The sequence below is a fragment of the Cyphomyrmex costatus genome, unplaced genomic scaffold, assembly GCF_001594065.2.
Source record: "Cyphomyrmex costatus isolate MS0001 unplaced genomic scaffold, Ccosl1.0 scaffold154, whole genome shotgun sequence".
Lineage (NCBI taxonomy): Eukaryota > Metazoa > Arthropoda > Insecta > Hymenoptera > Formicidae > Cyphomyrmex > Cyphomyrmex costatus.
The window spans coordinates 80410-101729 of NW_017275544.1; the positions used below are offsets into that span (position 1 = coordinate 80410).

Sequence of the window (21320 nt, forward strand, 5' to 3'; positions counted from 1 at the left end):
ATATTGTTTAAAATCATGCATATATAAAATTACATGTCTGTTAAAAAGGTTAAATTAAGAAATTTATAAAGAGAAGTATATAAGTGTGTGTATGTGTGTGTGTTGTGTGTGTGTGGATGTGTGTGTGTGGGTGAGTGCGTGTGTGGTGTGAGAGAGAGACTAAATAATCAAAATCCCGAGCATTATAATATTATAATTTTTTTAATCTTAAATTATACATAAATATATATATATTAATTTTAAACAGATTCAAGTGATGTTCTCTCATAAAAGTGTGGTGCCGCATCCAACAACATTTCTGGCTGAATGACAGTCAAGTCCTTCATGTAAGTTTTGTTTGTTTGCAAAATTTCGCAAAATAGTAACCTAAAATGAAATTATATATATATATATATATATAATACATTAAATAAAATTTCTGACAAAATAATATTTAATTAATTAATTGTTTCTTATATTTAGGAAATATTATTTACCATTGCGGCTGTTGTAGAGTATATAAGCAACTATTTGGATGAATGTACAAATCCTTGTTGCCCCGAACCGTTCTATATGTACCTGTATAATGTAAATATGCCGCTTTGGGAAAAAGACCAGCGGTCAAACATTTAAGAATTTGTTGAACATTCCCTAAAACAATCAGAATAATTATTATTTGCTACAATTTAAAACTGTATATAATTATATTAGTGTTATATCTTTTTATAATTATATTATTAGGACCTTGAATATGATAAGTTCTCGCCGTTTTCCAACATATGGTGTTAACAGAACTGCGTGCATGTAGTTGAAGACGGGAACATATCGATAAGAAACTACGATAAGCAAGCTTGAAATTCAGTGTAGGTATGTCATCTCGCCGAAGTGTAAACAACTTTTTGTTTCATAGTGTTAAACATGTCGAGTTTTGTGCCAATAAAAGAATATATGCGGGGAATTTTATTGCGCTACTTTATTCAAAGAAAATCTGCAGCTGAAGCATACAGAATTCTTGTTGAGACTTCCGGGACCACGCTCTATCGGAAACAACATGCAGAGATTGGTTTAGACGCTTCAAAAATAATAATTTTGATGTTGAAGATAAAGCAGAATTGGAGGCATTACTGCATGAAGACTCATGTCAGACGCTAGCTGAACTTGCAGAATCATTAGGAGTTGATTACACAACAGTATCTAAACGTTTAAAATTATTATCTTTAAATAAAACATTACTTTTCACGAAAAAAATGGCGAGAACTTATTCAAGGTCCCAATAATATATCTGTAATTAAATTCAAAATACTACACCATTGCAGGATACCAATGGAATGTCTAAACGTTTCAGCATTTTATGCATCTGCACGCGAATTTCCGTAGCTCTCCGCAAAGCTTTATGATTAAGGAAATATTTCTGACACCAGGCGGGCGTTTTATTCTGTTCAAAAGCTGTGTAGACATTCAACAAGGTAAGAAGATCTCCTTCTTCCACTTCGAATTTGCGATGAGCTATTCTTGCTTTTAGAATCGCTTGCCCTCCGCCGGGTTGTATGAAAACATTCTGAACTTGTAGCATGGCGATTATTGTCGTGATCTCCTCGGAACATCCCATTTCACCTATTGACAAAAGACTTACTGTTATAAATTTACTGCTATAATCATGATTTTATATCATTATTCTTTCAGAGATTGAAAATCTTTGATTAAAAAAATCATTAATTAAATGACGAAATTTTGCATTTTTATATTGTGCTTAAAAAATTTATTAGCGTATTTATTCTTATATATACCAGATGTGATTAAGGATTTCGCCAGCACTGGTTCCAATGGCATCTCCGCCATCATAAGACCTAATGGCATCGTCAAATCTCCGTTACTGTCGATCGCACCTAACGCGTAAAGCAATTCCAATCCCGTGACTAGATTTTTGCTGGGCGGCGCAGATGGAAAATTGAAACGCAATACATTATCGATGCCCAAGGCTTTCAGTTGCAGTACCGCTGGCGCCAAATCTGACCGTTGCATTTCCGGAGGAGTAGCTTCGAACAATTCTGCGTAAGCCTCTTCTGTGTACAATCTATTTATTGCAAGATTGAAAAATATTTTATCAATAATAATGCAATAATTTCTATATTTAGAATTAACATATAATAATATACAACAGAAAATAATATACAATAAGTAACACACAAAATCCAAAATCGGGATATCTTAAAAGTTCTCGCAAGTGTCTTATGTTCTGAATTTGGATTTTTTTGTTCAAATTATTTTCTGGGTACACACATTACTGTTATATCTTATTAGAATTATATATACAATATATATATATATATCAAATAGTAAAATAAATTACTGTTGAGAGCCAACAGAGGATGAAAGTGTGTAATGAAATTTATTTAGTTACATAAAATTGTATACGTTTCGACCTTAGTCCAGGTCCTTTTCAATGCATAAATTACACTATAATATTGAAAAAATTCTTCGATGGAGTAAAGAGTGTCAAAAACGCGTACAATACCAAAAAAAAAAAAAACTAATAGCTATATAGTATTGTCCAATTGTAATCAAATCACGACACCATCATTGAGGTGTCACCAAAATTCAATGATTATCGAGAATTTGAAAAGCGTATAATTATTGTACAGATTCTATTAATTCCACAGTTTAATGGAAGTACAAAGTGAATTTAATCGATATTGAATCGTCAAAAAGTAAAATGTGAAAAAAATGTATAACTCTTTTACCTAAATGCTTTTCCAGTACGTACGCGGCCTGCGCGGCCAGCTCGTTGATTGGCGGAAGCTTTCGATATGGGCACGATAACGAGGCTGTTCGTCTGCGTTTCCGCTTCAAACCAGGGTATCTTGACAAAACCGCAATCGATTACTGCACATTACAAAGTTCCGATTATATAACGTCGTTAAGAAAGACAAAAAGTATTATATATTAATATATACCGTAGGTAACATACCATAAACGATATTTGGAATAGTAATAGACGTTTCCGCGATATTTGTCGCTACGATAACTTTGCGAGTGTCTTTAGCGGCCCTCCAAAATACCTTAAGCTGTTCCGTATTCGGAAGCGATCCATACATCGGCAAAGGAAGCAGTTTCTCTAGAAATAATTTTTATTCAATTTAATATAAAGTTTTAAATTTCTTCAAAAAATATTTAATATATTAGAGTTTATTTTTTCTCTTATTTTCGTATTGATCAATCCTGCAATCCTTTTCTAGTTTCTTTGTTGTCATCTTTAATAATGAATAATAATGGAAAATATTTTGAAACAGCAGAGAAGTAATTTAAAATATTACTAACAGAACAACAAGTTCGCTAATAAAAAATATTAGATCAGTGCAAAAGTTCAAAACTTGATTTATTATTCAAAATTAATAATAAATCGGTATAAACATTTGCATTAATCTAATATATATTAGTCCTAATTAAAATAATGCATTAAGATTTCTTGAGAACTATGATAGATATACAAAATGTTTCAAATAAAAGTTGTATAGTTCGAAGAAAGATGTAAGAAAGTACAATTGATTTGACATTGGATAGCGTTATTAAGATCAGATCAAGATTATTTTGAGTTTTTTAAATGACCTTGACAAAGTGACCTTGTTCTGATCTTGATAACATCACTCGAGGCCAAACCCATTTTTGTGTCCCCCTTAAAGCTACATCATTTTTGTCTAAAACTTTTTTTAGTCCCACGTCTTCTTTTCGATATATTCTAGTGTGGCAATTAAGGTGAAACATCCTGTGTGTGTGTGCACGCGCGCGCACGTGCGCGTACGTGCATGTGTATAGGGGAGAGAAAAAAGGATTTTAAAAAATATCGCTGAAAAACGAAGAATGGATTATAACAGGTTTTTTTCATCGTTCAAGTAAATTGACTACTACAATTCAACATTAGAGCAATTAGATTATAACGTATAATAAATCTTGCGACATGTTATTGTTAGGGTGTATTTTTATATATTTGAGAATTGCAATTGTATAATTTTTAAATGTTGATTTTGCGTCTTTGACATTGTCATGTGAACTTATTAATTAGATTAGGGTTTTATGCAGCTGACTTTTTAAAGTCGACGCGTTCCGAATTAATATTATTGATGGTAATAAATTTATTGAATTATAATAACAAATATAGCTCATTGTTTTTTGACCTGGGAATATACTTATTTAAAAAAAAATTTTTTTTTTTAAATATATTAACTTAGAAATTAGTGTTTTTTTTCGAAATTTTTCTATTAAAGAAGTATTCTTTACTCCCTGTTTTTAAGGAACTGGCCGATCATCTTACTCACGTTTGTCATCTTTTATAAGCTTTGCGTGTTCCGATAAAAGGGATACAGCTTGATCGACTTCATCAAGTCCTGTGAGAAACGCTAGAATATCACCTGAATCCTCCGTATCATGTATTTTTAGAACTGTATCTACTACACCATTAACATAATTCGCCACCGGTTCTGCAACGTAATACAATTTTAATTAAACAGTGAGAGAGTTATAATTTCAGTCACGAACATGACTCTATGGAATATGCTTTGTGTACCTTTCAGAAAAAATACATCCACCGGATACAATCGCCCCTCGACACTCATGATAACCGCGCTATCTTTACTCGAGTCCTTCGTCGCATTTACGTTAAAGAAATCTCGAAGTTCCTCTGCGTCAACCGTCGCTGACGATACGATAATTCTCAAACTCTTTCGTTTCTGCAAATGTTCATGAAATAGCGTCAATTATTTATTATGTTCCGCGTGAGGAGAGTTACGTTTGCTAATGAACGCATCAATGAACTTACCCTGATTATTTTTTTCAGCAGTCCCATTATGATATCAGTCAAGAGCGTTCTCTCGTGCACTTCGTCCAGGATAATGACCGAGTAACTTGTTAATAACGGATCACTCATTAATTCCCTTAGGAGAATACCCTCTGTCATGTACTACAAAGGCGATTTATACATTAGTTTCGTAACAAAATAATACGCACATACACGTGTTAATATAAAATAAATATATATAGAAAAATACTGATATTATTTCTTATCTTATCATGATATATACTATATAGAAATAAATATATAGAAAAATACTAATATGATTTCTTATTTTATCATGATATAACAACCGAAAATGCAATTAATGATAGTACTGCGGTAGTTTATTAGTTTGCGTTGTAAGTCCGAAAAAAATTTCGGCACACATTTAGGGATCTACATACGTAGTATATAAATTCACACGAAAATTATATTAGAAGCATTCAAGATCCAGCTTAACCGTAAATGGCTCATTCTCATTAGTATTTAGTTTGAAACTCTCACGGTCTAAATAAGATTTGATATTGCAATTAATGATGTTTCATAATATAAAATTAGATAATATTTTAAGTATAAATCGCGTTTTGCGTTCCATTTATCTTTGGTTTACAGTACTATACCTTAATCCTAGTTGTTTCATCAGTGTAATCATCGAAGCGTATACAATAACCGACGGTAGTGCCTAGAATACAATTACGTTCGTCGGCCACACGATTCGCCAGAGAAGTGGCCGCGACTCTTCTCGGCTCTGTAATGCCAATCTTTTTTCCATCTGTACACCATCCTGCTTCGAGAAGATACTGAAAAGTGAAAAACATCAATTAATTAAAATTAATTAATTGAAAAGTTAATTTATTTAAAAAATAATTAAATTAATTTAAAAAAAATGCATGTTATTAAAAAACTTATTAGTTAAAAAATTAATTTATTAAAAAATTAAATATTCATTAATATTGCTACGCCTAGCGACTAAAGTCGTATTCTCGCATTCGCGCGTCTAAACATGCGGAAATAAAAGACACTTTCTCGTTGGTAAAAGTAAACTCTCTTTAATTGGACTCAACATTTATATACATATGTATGTGCGTGCGTGAATAAATTAATATTTCTTATTATTATATATAATTTGATGTATAGTACATTTTTTTTACATATATTTATATATATAGTTTTTTCATATATAATTTTGAAAAATATTATTATATTGAAGAATTTATGTTTGGGTAGAAAATAAAATAAAGAAACAAGTATTTCAGAGATTAATTCATATAAAAATATTTTATTGCATATTTTTGTTATAAAAATAATACAAGACTCACCAAACGGAATCATTTATATAAAAATATTTTATTGCACATTTCCGTTATAAAAATAATACAACTTTCTCTCTCTTTCTCTCTCTCTCTTTCACTCTCTAGCCACAGTGTGTGTGTTGTAAAATTTGACAAAACCTTATATCAAACACAACTGTTGACGTTGACCGCATGTTATCTAGTAAAATTCTTTTGCATACGTTCACGTAACAGTTTTTTTTACATACGTTCGTTATATTCGTGTTGCAGTTAGGTAACATACTTGGCACTGGATTAAATAAAAATGCCTATCTACAGACAATAAGTGACCTACTTCGACATAAATATAACGTTGTCTTGTATGTAATAGCGATAAGGAAAAAAAGACTGTGAAACGTTGCATATAGTTATTTTACGGATTTCAATTTTTACTTAGAACATTTGTCATGTTATTTTGAAGCAGAATTATATATCTAAAAGTTTTATTATTAAAAACTTAAGAATACAAGCAACTTGTAAAGAATATAATATTTTTCATATATCACATATATAAAAAAAGCTATATAAATTAAATTTTTTTTCTTAATTATACATGTATATTTGTGTTACGTTATTATACGTGTATTATATTTTTATGTGTATACTTATATACATATAAGTATAAATATATGTATATTTTTATCATGTATTTATTTAATATAATGTAACATCATATATGAATAACACCAAATACACGTTACTTTTATTTACGTTTATTAATATATATCAAATGATTCATAAATAAATAATTTGTAAATAAAAGAATGTAGATTTATGATAATACAAAATTACATACATATAACTAATTTATTTATTTCTATACTATATCTTAATTTTTATTTTTAATTAAAACGACTATAATAGTATATATGATCATTAATATAATAATCACATAATCACATCATTTAAGAAAAATAGATATTCAAGAAGATTGAAATAAATGAGCTCTTCTAACGAGCCATATAAAAATTATGAAAGAATTATACATAAAATATAAAATTATAATAAAAAAATGACGTTAAAAAAAATAGACTCTAAAAGGAAACCTTCTTCATGCTTACGCTTGATGCACATTTTTAGCGACAAAATTTAGGTCATATAACTGAAATAGATATTCGTCTACTTTGACCATATGATCTGTTTTGACGTTAAAAATGAGCGTCGAGCGTTAGCATGAAATTATATCTTTATGCATTAGGAAATGCATATAAGGAGGATCGCAAGCTCTCATTTACTGACAATATTTCCACATAAGTGTACGTATAGTGTAGTTCGCTGATAAGGATAAGCAGAAACAACACTGTAGGTAGCTGCCACCACGCGAGTCTAACGTATTCCCAAATGCGATCCAGAAATATTGCCAGAAGAAAATAGTCCATCATTGCGTGGAAATTGAAGATCTTCCATGCGAGGGCGATAGCCCAGAAAGAGGAACTTCTGAACACGACAGTTTGCCTATCATAAAGATCCTCTCGGCTGATCGTCGAAGAGATGTCAGTCTCTAGAAGATCCTGGTACACGGATATATATCGGTTCCAAGCGATGCTTGTCAGGGAAAAGTGGAGACCAACCATCAGCATGTTGTACAGAGGTGATTTCCAGAACGAGATGGACGAAACGGAATTGTGGGACGACAATGACGATGACGATAACGTCCGGATGGGTAGTAACTCGTAACCGGCGCGGTGATTAGAATTGCGCCTCAGGAAAAAAAATACCGCGACGGCGAGAGCGATGCAGCCGAGACCGTCGCAGAGGCCATCCACGAGATAACCGATAGAGCCGACGTCCGATCTCTCACCCTTGACGTTAAGCCTCGTCCTCGCCACATGGCCGTCCAGATCATCCAACCAGGCTCTAACTTGAAATAGGATGACACCTAATCGTCTGTAAAAGAGAGAACTTCGCGTGATGTAACGGGCTCCGATTACAGCCACCGCTACGTGAGAAACGCTGATAGCGTTTGGCGTCAGCCACATCCAGGAACGACTAATGCCTAGTAAATAATCCACTAGAGATGCCAGGGGGCTCAGAATATAATGATTAGGATGATCCAACGTCATGGCCTTCACCGTCACCGTGCAAATCGGATTTAGATCGCACAAGATCGGCGAATGATACGATGAAGCTCGCGTGTCATTCACGGATGGACGTACATCGTAGTCCTGCACTCGGAAGTAAAGTAACAAATCCATTCCGACGAAGTACAGCAGGAGTAGAAACGCCAGACACGTCTTACTGATAAATGCTGACGAGTACATTTTCCGAGATCAAAGGATTAAATTGTTTTCCGAGATCAAAGGATCAAATTATTCTATGCTTCTCGTTACTTTATTCTTCTTATTTGTTTATTTATCTACGTCAATTGCTATTATTACTTATTCTTTTAATCGATAACTTATTACTTCAGTTATTTTTTCTTTTATCTAATTAAAGAGATCAACACCCTCCGCCAATTGTTACTCCTATTAATTAGCGTTACCGGTGTGCCATAAATTCAACTTGCGTTTCATGCGTCACAAAAATCTTGTCGAGCATGTTTTTATATTTGTGTGTCGCCTCGTTGATCGACGGCTATGACACTCTTCACGATGATCCTCTTCGTCCTTTCTCTGTTCTAGATGCGTCGAAGTCCACAATTTGATTTTTAATCGTTCCAAACTTTCCACGCAACGTTAGTAGCTTTAGGAGAACAGTTCCTTTCGTAGTGCTGATTGTGCGTTTTACCAATAACAGGCAGCGCCTTGCTGTAATAAAAATTATGTCACGTTGTAATTACGTCACGTTGTAATTACGTCATGTTGTAATTACAATTGGAATTAATTTGACATCGAACACACACTTTTGCCGTAGAATAAATTTCACTCTACCGCATATCGTTGATGCGCGTTTATTCTGAAATATTTTATATAATAACGTTGCGTTTTAAGCACAACTAGATCATTATCAACTCGCCACTATTTCCCTCCAATCTGATTACGACACCTTGTTATTTTCAATCTATTTCAGATGGAAGCAGATAGAAACGACTGGACACGCACGTGCGTCCCGCCGTTTCTTTTTTTTTCCCCCCCTTTGAGAGACCGTGTGCGCGATCCACGAAGTCGCGGGTCATACTAACGGAGAGGACAGGTGGTCTGTCGCGTTGTCTTCACCGACGGGTTTCACTCCGTTCCGTAATAGGTCAATATCAGAGCTTAATCCGCGAATATCTTTAATCCAATCCGACAAAGAAACTCGCGCGCCTGTCGAACGTTGACACGAATTGCGTTAAACTGCATCGCTCTCACAAGGAGCCCTACACAATATATTACTTGGAGATAATACAAACCCGATAAGAATGACAGAAGAAGTATAACTTCCCTCCCTCGCTCTTTCTTACTTCCTATACGACTTACCCAAAGAGCATCTCTACGAATAAATGTTCCAAAACACTTTCGCGTTTATAGTTGAATTCTAATAGACCATATTTTCCTGTGCAGAATTCTATTTATATCTGCGCGGTGTTGAATTTCGTTAGTCCGTATGTGAAGGTTGCATGTAATGGAAAATGCGCTATAGGCACCGATGTTCGTCATGTTTAGAGTCGAATGCAAGCCCGGAGAGAAAAATACGAATTTTTATTTCCGCGCATGAATTATTCATGAAAATAAAACTGGTTATTCTTCTTCTCTCTATACGATCGAAGTCAATGTGTGATTGCGTGTGTTTCAATATATCATTTTTTTTTATTATTCACTTTTAGTGTATAAATATAAATTGTCATGTCACCTGTAATCATTTCCAATATTTGCTGGTTAACGTATAACTAGTGCTGCCTATACATGAATTTAAATATATTCAACATATTCATTTTATTCAATTGCGATTAGCATAATACACGTAACTATGATAATAGGTCTATTCTCTTCAGGTGAACTTCTTAATTCACTCTTTTTTTTTCTCCGTGTTGAAAAAAAATGTGTGTGGCGCGTGTGCAAAATGTGTAAGAAATTTAGCTAAAAACAATAAATCTTTCGACTATCTAAGATAAAAAGTATCTTATTCAGCTATTGAAGTATCTAAGTACCTTTTTGTACATTTTTTGGAAACATAGATATAACTGCAAAATTTAAAATTTAAATAAAGGAAATCGTTATCTTCTACTACTACTACTCTCTTGACAATATTAAACCTTTTAAACATACAAATAAATTAGAAAATAAAGGACTCTTTATGTAAAAATAAATAATAAGTTAAACATTTTATATAAAAAACGACAAAAATAAGGTGTTAATATTCGGTATAAACAAGCAACGATTTATCAGTTGACAAATTTATTATAAAAAAATTGATTTTCTTATTTTTATTTCAAGCAGTACAGTCGATTTTTATAACTGTAATTTAGACTATTTTATTTATTTATTTAATTTTAATAATGGATCTACTGGAGTTTTATACTGGATTATACATTTTTTATTACATTTCTGTTAAGATTTGTATAGCTCTTGTGAGGCAAAACACAAAGGAAGATCCATATTTAATTATACATATTTAATTTTATATTTACGACTCGTTAATTAATTATTCAATTTACACATTTAATTTTATATTTTTGACTCGTTAATTTTATTATAATTATACACATGTAAGTTATTGTTGATTCGTTTAATTCTTTTATACACACTTAATTTTAAATTTAACATTGAAAATGACCCGATCGGTGTCGAAACGTTTGTGAATTTTACCTACTAATTTTACTATGTTTGCGAATTTTGCGAATTCTATTTTAATGTATTATGATTTGATTTCATTATATTTATAATTTTTAAGAAAACTATTTGGCTCTTTTCTCTTATTTTCAACTTATTTGTTATTATAAAAAAATTCATAATTAAACACGAAACGTTTCGACGCATACTGCAGTCCTCTTCAGTCTCAAATACATAAAGATATCAAAATACATATAACAAATCAAATGATAATCTATGAGCTTTAACTCAGATGTCAAATGTTCTCTCTTAGTCAATTATAGAATAAAGGAAAGAAAATTGTCAAATAAAGCTGTTTCCGCATCGTGTGATTCTATGGAACCATTAATAAAATTAGGAATTAGAGAATAAATAAAACCAAACTAAACATGAAGGTATATCTAACTTACGTAAATTTCAGATGCCCATGTGCAACTTTCTTTCTTCAATAAAATTATTATATTATTACAACAGAGATACATTGTGTGTAAAAGACAGTTGTCAGAAGAATAAAGGAAATTATGATTTTAGCAATTCGAAATGTCAAACCTATTTATTATTGTGAGGTATATCAAAACAAAATATTATATGCTTCGTCCAAATTTTCCGTGTCATTTTGGGCATTAATGCCGTTCTTCTGTTCTTTAATATAAAGCATTTCTGAAATCAACCTCTTGTTGTAATGAGACTCTACATCCATAATTTGAACATTATTCCAATTAAATGAATGTTTGTATTGAATGCAATGTTCAGATATTACAGAATATTTCGATGGATCACTTCTCAAATTACGCTTATGTTCCTTTACTCTTGTGATCAACTTTCTTTTAGTTCGTCCAACATAAGACGAACTGTAATCATTACAATTAATTTCATAAACTATATTATTCTTTTGTATAGTATCTGTATTGTCTTTATGAACTTTAATAATACTACTAAGTTTATTAATACTCCTGAGTCCTACTGTAAATACTTCTTTATTTAAATTAGATGTAATATAATTTGTGATATTTGGAATGAATGGTACAGTTAGATATATCTTCATGTTTAGTTTAGTTTTATTTATTCTCTATTTAATTCCTAATTTTATTAATGGTTCCATAGAATCACGATGCGGAAACAGCTTTATTTGACAATTTTCTTTCCTTTATTCTATAATTGACTAAGAGAGAACATTTGACATCTGAGTTAAAGCTCATAGATTATTTGATTTATTATATGTATTTTGATATCTTTATGTATTTGAGACTGAAGAGAACTGCAGTATGCGTCGAAACGTTTCGTGTTTAATTATGAATTTTTTACAATAAATTTGTCAACTGATAAATCGTTGTTTGTTTATACCGAATATTAACACCTTATTTTTGTCGTTTTTTATAATATAACAAGCGTTTTAATACTTATATTTTATATAAATTTGGCAAAGTTTTTTCGATAGATGCTTGTCAACTTTATGTTAAAATTATAGATATATTGGTTAGTATACGATTTTCCCATCGTTTACTGCCAACATCACGTAGTAAATGGAGAAATCGAGGAGTAATATTTTATCGAATTAAACTACATAAACAGAGTGTTTTTTGGAATGTCTGAAGATGACTCGATCCAAGAGTCGAAACTGGTTGCGTAACGTAATTTCAATTTTTTTATTAAATTTGTGTTATAAACGACAAAATATATTGTTTTAATTTTAAGTTCAATGTATTTTTTAAAAATTTTATTACATACTTAATGTTATAACCGCTTTATTATTTTTATTTTATGATTTGATTCTAATCGTCCTTCATCTATGCTTAATTATTTAAACCTTTTAACTTATTTCGCTATACACTGACATTGGTAATTATTGATTATTAAAGTCGTAGACATTTATGTGAATACAATAAATCATAACACAAATGCTATAAAATTTTCGCAAATTCAATTGGACTCACTAGTGTGTACAAATATACATTAAAGCCGTTGAACACTGATTTAATCTGTGTAAAAGTAAAATGCAAATATTTTGAATTATAAAATACGGATTTTACTTACAGCATAACAAAATGAATCGAGAATTTCATGTTTAATCCGTTTTTATATTTATATTAAACACATTTCAATACCTTTCCATGAAAGTAAGCTGTAATTTTTCCAATTCTTAAAGATCATAATTACCTTCTTTGTTTCACCTTTCCTCTCCAAATTATTTGATTCTAGTCAAAGTCTGTTTTAGACAATTAAACGACTTCCTAAGATCATTAATATTATATCTGATTGTCGGTTTGGTTTCTAGAGCATGCACAGTATGATTGAATTATTGCATTTGACATGGTGTTGCGGGGCTTTGAGATTAATTCAAATTTAATGCTATCTGGATATCCGTTTATCCGAATTACAAATAAATGTAATGCTTCAAATTCGAGTTATCCGGAGATTCAAATTTTCCGAAAATATCCGAATCTTGATTTAAATAGTAAAAGTCGAATCCAGATCTAAATTTCGGATTTGGTTCCGGATTCGTAGCAAACTTATAGCAAATTCGACTGACCGACTTTACTTACTTCTATTTTATTGATATCGGATTATAATATTGAATAAGTTTAGAAGGTAAAACACTATGATGTTTTATGTAATTTTAAATATTCAATCTTCTGCTTTTTTATATATTTTAAAGAATTTCTAAAATAATTCAATTTTATAGTTACAATTCTCTTCTCTATAAGTTAATTTAATAATTTTAATAATATAAATTAATATTTTTTTTAAAAGATATTAAATACATCAATTTTTCTTTCTTTCTGGACATAGATCTAAATTCGGATCTGAATAATTCAGATACACGGATTACTCGAATTATATGGTTTTGAGATTTCAGGTTGAAACCGATTTTGGATATTCGAATATCTAGATATACGAGTACTTAAAAGCCCTACTTTGACATTGGTTTCATAACGGCAATAGTGGTCCTCGATTTTTCGAAGGTTTTCGATACTGTAAATCGCTAACTGCTTCTTGTCAAGCTTGATTACTACAGTTTATCTCTCTTTGTCCTTTCCTTCCAATTAATCGTTCCCAATGAGTCGTCTTCTTCTTACTGTATTTACTTTCCATTTTAAAATTTTAATTGTCCCATTCGAAGTGTCTCCTCGCACCTCTGCTATTCACAGTTTTCATCGCTAATCTGAGCTCCATTCATCTAAGTTAGCTCCAAATTGTTTGTATCATTACACAATATCATTCTCCTTTTCTCCTTCTATCTGTTTTTCTTCAAAGCTGTCAAAATTATAAATTTCTGCGATATGTGGCCGAGTGGGCTCCGTCAAATACTCTTTATATAAACCTCTCAAGATTTTCCTTGTTCATAACTGATTCTTCCTCTGCATTATCTCATCTTCTTTCAATGTTTTCTTTAATTCTGCTTAATCATCGCTCCTCTTCGGTAGAGCTATTGAAGTTTACTTAGATTCCTCTTGGTCTTCAACATTCATGTGTCAGTAATGAAATTAAGGCATGTGAGAATGACAGCCACTTCTGAATTGACACATTGAAATAGCAATTAAAACAAATGTTAATGTTCATGATAGGAAGAAGTGTTTATTACAAAGTATCGAGATAATCCTATATACAAGAATTTTGTAAATGGAGCACGTGTACATTCAAGTTAATAAATGGTTAGTTATATATAAAAAGTTATTACTCATTTAAAATCTAAAGCAAGACTGTGAGAATTTGAAAGAACACATTTCACCGAAAAAGACTCAAAAACGAGTCGAAATGTTCGAAATTATTACACTTTGAGTACTAATAATTAATATATTTTTTGTAACACTTAATTAATATATTTTATGTAACTGTGCTCCAATTACTGCGCTTCACTCTCACATGTCTTAATTTCATTAAAAGTCACAGAGGAATTTTTTTTCATTTTCTTTTGTTATTATTCTATATCATATATCATATATCTATTATTATTCTATATTATATATCTCAGCTGCTTATTTGACTTGGCTGATGTAATTTATATTCTAGTGATAAACCAACAGGTGCTAAATCCTATTCAGAATATCCAAAATTCCCATTTCTGTTTTCCTTATAATATCCGTAAGTACAATTACATCTTTCTATTTTGCTTAAAATCCAAGTGGCTAAAAATCTCTCAATGCTTCATCCTTCATTTACGTTGTTTTGTGTATCGTCTTATTTATTTTAACATTACTTTCTATTTCAAAAACTTGGTACTTTAACTCCGAATTCTGCCAAGTTTAAAGTCGCTTTCTTATACAATATGTTATTGTCAAATGTTTCAATATGCTATATCAGATGCCTTATGCCATCTAATCTTCCTCATCCATCTTCTTTTCGCGATGCAGTTACTCGTTTCCTATTATCTATATAATATTAATGCATTCCAATATTTCCAGTATCTCTAATATTGCAACTTTTCTACCTCTTGCGCTACAGTTTCACATCGAAGAGCAATATATCTTCTGTTAATTATACTCTTTTCAATTTTATATACATATATATGTATATTTAATATTATAATTTTTTTTTATTATTACTACTGTTATCATTTCTTTTTCTTAATATTTGTTATTTGTTATTTTTTTTTATTACTCTATGTATTATTTCATGAGTCATTCTTTTTTGGTTGCTTTTGTTTACTGGTAGACATTGTAGCAGTACTATTGATGCTTCACCAAATTATATACTTACCCACTCATGTTTATTGCAATCAGTATACTTCTATTTGGCATACAATAAACAAAATGTATAATTTTTATGTTAATTTGTTTATGATGGCTTTAATGCGTACTAGTGCACACTGAGTGCATCCAATTAAATTTGCTATTGCTCATCTTAATTAAAGATCTGTTCTTTACAGCTGAACTAGAGTACACTCGTTATACTTTAAATTTTATCAATTCAGATGTAATTTCCTTATAGATTCTCTAAATTTAAAACCGTGAAATCCAGTAAACTAAGGGCGATTGAGAATGCATTGTTGTTGGTACAAGGTAATAAGAAGTAAATTTATGAAATTGTTGAACAAATTTACTTCTTATTACTGTGCGTACCAACAACAATGCTGCACTCTCATTTGTCCTTAATTTACCGGATTTCACAGTTTTAAATTATATATTTTATATATATATAAAATTTAACGACATTAAAAAAGAAAGAAAGTTTAGTACAAAGTATAATTTGGTATAGCAATAAAGAACAGAACATGTTATATATATTTGATTGAGTTTTACCTGAGGGACCTGTGTACTTTTACCACAGCCTGTTTCGCCGACTAAAACCAAGGTCTGGTATTTCTCCAACAAATAGATAATGTGATCTTTGTTTTTGAATATAGGCAATCGTTGACGTTGCATGTCCAGTGCAAGCGAATGATGTGCATTGTAAACAAATTGTGTCGACGAATGAGCATCAATGTCAGGCCTATCCTCTTGCCAAATGCTATCTCCTGATTAATAAAGTTATTTGATTAGTAATTGACGTCTCTTTCTGTTTTGCAAATACAACTTTTACGCATTTTTTTTTTATTAAATTAAATCGTTTGGTTAGATTAGTATACAAACTGTCAAATTGCAACTTCTTCAAAGACTTTTCACTCAAAATGACAGTTAAATAATTGTTATTTATTAATACATCTTGATAATCCACAATATAAATGTCGAAGATAACTTCATCTAATAAAATTGCAATAAATACACGACTGAATGACATAACCTTACCCGGCTTGGAAAAAACCAGCCGAAACATCTTCGGAGTTTAAAACTTTGACAGAAAACTTATATTTACATATGTGTATATTAGTTAAATGGAAAAGTACAGGCAATATACGTAAAGTAAAAATAAATACAACTCTACATCAACACCATCTGAAGAGTAAACAGCGTCTGCGTCTAACGTATACGAAAAACACTGTAGCAAATTTTTCTACACACACATACGCGCGTGTGCCATGTGTGTATGTTGAGTATATACATGGTGTCTTATCTGTGCAAATACTCCAAATTGTTAAGTAACTTCTGATAGGATAACAACGCAGCAACAGGAATAATTGTTATATATTGATGCAGAAGTTTGCTTATAATTTACATACGATTGATACGCAATCTACGTTATACACAGTACGCATTAATTTTTGAAAGTACAAGTAACTGCAGGTATATGTTTATTTTCTATTATAGGTATTTCTGTTATACTATTATCAATCTTCAGCGCACCTATTAACGAAAATGTTCGAAATAAGATCTGTTTTTTTGTGGTTGAACTAATGTATGATATGTACATACATACACACACACTTTTGGAACTTGAGATAGGTATGTGTTTGATATTTCTCGAAAGTAGTCGAGAGCGAGAAAGAGAGTTTTAGTGCAAGAACAAGAAAACAGTGGATTCCGAATATTTCAATCGAAATTATATTTCATTTTCTCTAGAGAACACGATAAAAATTTATATTATATTGAATAATTGAATAAATCCGATCAGAATTCATTCTGATTTGTTCCATGATAAGTGCACTGTTCATGTGTGACACGGTGTTGATAATTTCATTTATTATATATAGTGTGCTGTTCTGATCTCTTGTCCACTGGTTGTTTCCAACAAAGCCAAGATGTTAGAAGCTTACGATGCCAAATATGATAAAGTATGATAAATAATATTGTAAATATTACATTATATATATATTTTTCTTCAGGCATTTAATTATGAAGTTTCTTATTTAATTAATATATATATTTAATTGTAAGTCTTTTATAGTGATCTATTCCAACGTTTTTAAACTATTCACATATGCATACACTATTAACAAATATCATTATTAAGTCTTATAAAATTTTAATTCTAAAATTTAAATTCTAAAATTTATATGTGTAGTCAATTTAATGAATGTAGTCTAATAAATATCTATATTATTTTTACACAGGAACATCCAAGGAATCTTATTCCAGAACTGTGCCGGCAGTTTTATCATCTGGGATGGGTAACTGGTACTGGTGGTGGTATCTCCATCAAATATGAGTTAGTTGTATAATAATATTATGTATGAAACTATTACGCATAGACATTCATTATAAAGTTTCTATCTTACAGAGACAAGATCTACATAGCTCCTTCTGGTGTACAAAAAGAACGTATGGTACCAAACGATATGTTCGTTCAAGATATCAATGGAATAGATTTGGAATTACCTCCATCAGAAAAGAAACTAAAAAAGTCACAATGCACTCCGCTATTTATGTGTGCTTATATAAGAAGGCATGCAGGTGCTGTAATACACACACACTCCAAGTTTGCTGTGATGGCAACATTATTGTGGCCTGGAAAAGAAGTCAGACTCACCCATCTCGAAATGATAAAAGGTAAATTCATTTGAATTATCTTTCAAAATTCATTTAGGTTTCACAACTCATAGTTAACTCTTAACTGATGTTTAATTTGTTCCTTATAAGAGTTAACTATAAGTTATGACTAGACCTTACAGTTGATTTGAATTTAACGACAATATAAAACTGTTTGGTTTATATAGGCATATGGAATCAAAAAGAAGGTAGAGCGTATCGTTATGATGAGGAGTTGGTAATACCAATAATAGAAAATACTCCCTTTGAAAGTGATTTAAAGAACGATTTAGATAAAATTATAGTTCGTTACCCAGAAACTTGTGCGGTATTAGTACGCAGGCATGGGATTTATGTATGGGGTGATTCTTGGCAACAGGCAAAAACTATGTAAGTTATTTCAATATCATACATTGTTGCAATGAAATTTATGAATGTTTTTTTTTCTTTTTACAGGACGGAATGTTACGATTATTTACTCGATATAGCAGTTCAAATGAAACAATGTAAATTAGATCCATCAATAACTCCAAATGATTATGAATTAAAATACCAAGCAAATGATACATTATGATGTACTCAGAAATTTCATAAAAAATTAATATTTTTATTAACCATAATTTTATGTATCTCTAGTTATATATGTGCATTTTTTAATCATTAAATGTATATAAAAATTAAAATAAAAAATAAATTACAAACAATTGTGATTAAAATTATTAATAATTTGAATTGCATATGCTATGTTTGTAGATATATATATATATATATATATATATATATATATATACACTATTGTAGATATATTATAAAGTATAAATAATATAAAGTATTTTTTCAAGTATCTATGTCAAATGGTGTAAATTGTTTCCTAATTTTTTTTGCTAGTTCAGTCTCTTCCTCTTGACTCATATGACAATCTTTCCAGTCGGATCTATCGTTGATATCTAATATCCTGTCAGATGCTAATACTTCTCTGCCGAATTGTAACGGGAAGTCCTTCTTGATTCTATAATATAAGACTTTTTTATCCGGTAATTCTACGTAAAAGTACAGAATACCAGGTTTAGCGACCTGCTGTAAATCTGTATGCGGTGGTAACTCGGATATTTTAAAGTTATTACATTCAGCCAGTTCCTGAAAGCACAAAAATTTATATGCATATGAACTAAAATAAAAGATACGTTCGACATTCTTTCATATAAAAAAAATTGAGAAAAATACCTCGAACATTTCCTTTAATGCGGGTGCTTGATTTTTATGAACAGGTACCGCTTGCAATTGACAGTGAGAAGTTTTAAAGTTTCTCTCAAAGAAAACAGGAACTCTGTCAGTACTCTCATAGTACTTGCTCACAGCTTTCTTATAGAGATCCATCTCCTCTTTTACATTTTTTGGTAGAATGGACAGACTCTGATGATGCGCTATTGGTAGAATTAACAGATGATCCTCCACTAAACCACCTTTTGCCAATGCCAAATATATCTCTGTGCCAATAGAAATTACCAGATGTTTGGATACTACTGGACTGGATAAACAAAACCAACACTTTGATTGGTCAATTTCTAGCTTTGCTCTCTTATTGAGACCACTGTTCTGATGTTGTGATCTCTTCGAATTATCTTTCGAGTCCATGTCATAGAAAAATTGGACCTGTTTTTGCAAAATAGGATGGTCAGACAGCATAGATTTGGGATAAGGACTCAGTGTCTCGTCTGTTGTTTTCATAATTAGATCTGATAGTCTGGTTCTATCAACAGGAGTTAAATTCAATGCATACAACCATTTTTTCTTCTCGTTATTCAGTACCGGTGCAAGAGCTATGAACCTCGTAGCTATTTCCATATTTCCATCACCCTGACTTTGATTCCTGCAATGAAAAATATATCATCTTTAAAGTAATTTTGCGTTTATATTTTCAGAAATTTTCTTAATAATAAACTTACCGATATGGTGGCCTTTCGTAATAAATCTGTTCTAAGGCTGACACGTGATACCTAGGTTTAATATGAGTAGCAAGCCAGGCGATTAATTTGGAACCTATGTACTTGCATTCTGGTTTGTTAGTGTCGAGATTGGTTACACCTTCTGGCCATGGAGATGTCAACAAGATGTCAACACCACGAAAACTCGGTTGACCCTTCAAGCAACTATTCCTGACAGACACAATGTCGTGTTCATCGAAATGAATGATCTTGTTTTCAGACGGGATTTTCTCGGTTCCACTGAGATATGCTATTTTGAGGCCTGAACTGGCGATGTACAGACCACGCTTTCCAAGATAAGTGAGATTCTGACATATTTCATATCCGTCTTCGGGATAGTCCCTCATATTCGATTCCCGGTTAGGACCGATAATGTACGTCGGTACCAAGATAATCTTCTCGCAGGATTTGTACGAATTCAATTCGGAATTGTCCGCGCCGAAGAAATTGCCGACGCATAATAAAAAATCGAATGGACCACTTTTTTTATTGATAGCGTTTACTTTGGAAAACAAAAAGTTGAAGTGTCCTTCCACATCTCCACAAATGAGTACTTTCTGTTTGTCACTCATCTTGATAATTAAATTTTGGTAATTATACAGAATTCACCCACTACCTCCGATTTCGATCAAATTAGGCTCATTCGACGCGTTTTTGCGTAAAACGAAAGAATTTTGAAGAAATAAGTGTCGCTCTGCCCCGCAAACCGAGATATTAAGCGTTAAAGTTGACGACTATTCAGGTTAGTAAATCTGTCATACCGACTACATTCGCCATGTTTTCTACATGGTTCCGACCATGGTATAAATACAAGGGTATGCTCTTGCGCATATTTCAGATAGGGACAATCCAGGGAATTTGTTCTTGCTTACGTCACACGAGCTTCCTCTACATTTACTTTACACTAGTGACCCTCTAATAAGAGTCTGGACACGTAGTCCGCCATTATTCGTCGAAATTGTGCGAGAGAGAAAAAATCATGCTATCTCATTCTAGTGGCGCTGTAAGTTGTAGCTGATTGTAGCTCTACAAACTTCATAGTTTCTGTTTCTGTTTCGTCTCGCCTCATGCATCGTATCATTTTTAAGATCAGGACCATTAATATTCGAAGAAGAAGAAGAATC

The 21320-nt window shown here is 31.5% G+C and overlaps 4 protein-coding genes across 5 annotated transcripts; 1 reads left to right on the top strand and 3 right to left on the bottom strand.

Moving 5' to 3' along the window:
* Positions 1 to 239: 239 nt before the first annotated feature.
* Positions 240 to 16758, bottom strand: LOC108783506 (probable ATP-dependent RNA helicase DHX35). 2 transcript variants are annotated; one of them, XM_018552077.1, is made up of 12 exons: positions 16595 to 16758; positions 16109 to 16323; positions 5428 to 5607; positions 4793 to 4933; positions 4541 to 4703; positions 4293 to 4454; positions 2948 to 3094; positions 2721 to 2862; positions 1767 to 2053; positions 1288 to 1593; positions 477 to 630; positions 240 to 366 (listed from the first exon to the last, which is right to left on the bottom strand). In XM_018552077.1, the coding sequence occupies exons 1-12, from the start codon at positions 16620 to 16622 to the stop codon at positions 240 to 242; spliced, it is 2052 nt and encodes a 683-aa protein (XP_018407579.1). In that variant the 5' UTR covers positions 16623 to 16758. The 2 variants fall into 2 exon arrangements, with proteins under 2 accessions (XP_018407579.1, XP_018407580.1); XM_018552078.1 differs by lacking the exon at positions 240 to 366 and having other exon boundaries at positions 519 to 630; positions 1301 to 1593.
* On the bottom strand, positions 7326 to 8399 carry LOC108783507 (Ceramide phosphoethanolamine synthase). Its single transcript, XM_018552079.1, has one exon. It carries the CDS (start codon positions 8397 to 8399, stop codon positions 7326 to 7328), a length of 1074 nt encoding a protein of 357 aa, XP_018407581.1.
* Positions 16759 to 16973: 215 nt separating the features above from the next.
* Positions 16974 to 18785, top strand: LOC108783496 (probable methylthioribulose-1-phosphate dehydratase). The gene is made up of 6 exons (XM_018552066.1): positions 16974 to 17029; positions 17437 to 17517; positions 17797 to 17891; positions 17964 to 18232; positions 18400 to 18601; positions 18668 to 18785. Exons 2-6 carry the CDS (start codon positions 17485 to 17487, stop codon positions 18783 to 18785), a joined length of 717 nt encoding a protein of 238 aa, XP_018407568.1. The 5' UTR covers positions 16974 to 17029; positions 17437 to 17484.
* Positions 18786 to 19048: 263 nt separating this feature from the next.
* Positions 19049 to 20842, bottom strand: LOC108783528 (CWF19-like protein 1). The gene is made up of 3 exons (XM_018552113.1): positions 20158 to 20842; positions 19436 to 20081; positions 19049 to 19348 (listed from the first exon to the last, which is right to left on the bottom strand). Exons 1-3 carry the CDS (start codon positions 20766 to 20768, stop codon positions 19049 to 19051), a joined length of 1557 nt encoding a protein of 518 aa, XP_018407615.1. The 5' UTR covers positions 20769 to 20842.
* Positions 20843 to 21320: the final 478 nt, after the last annotated feature.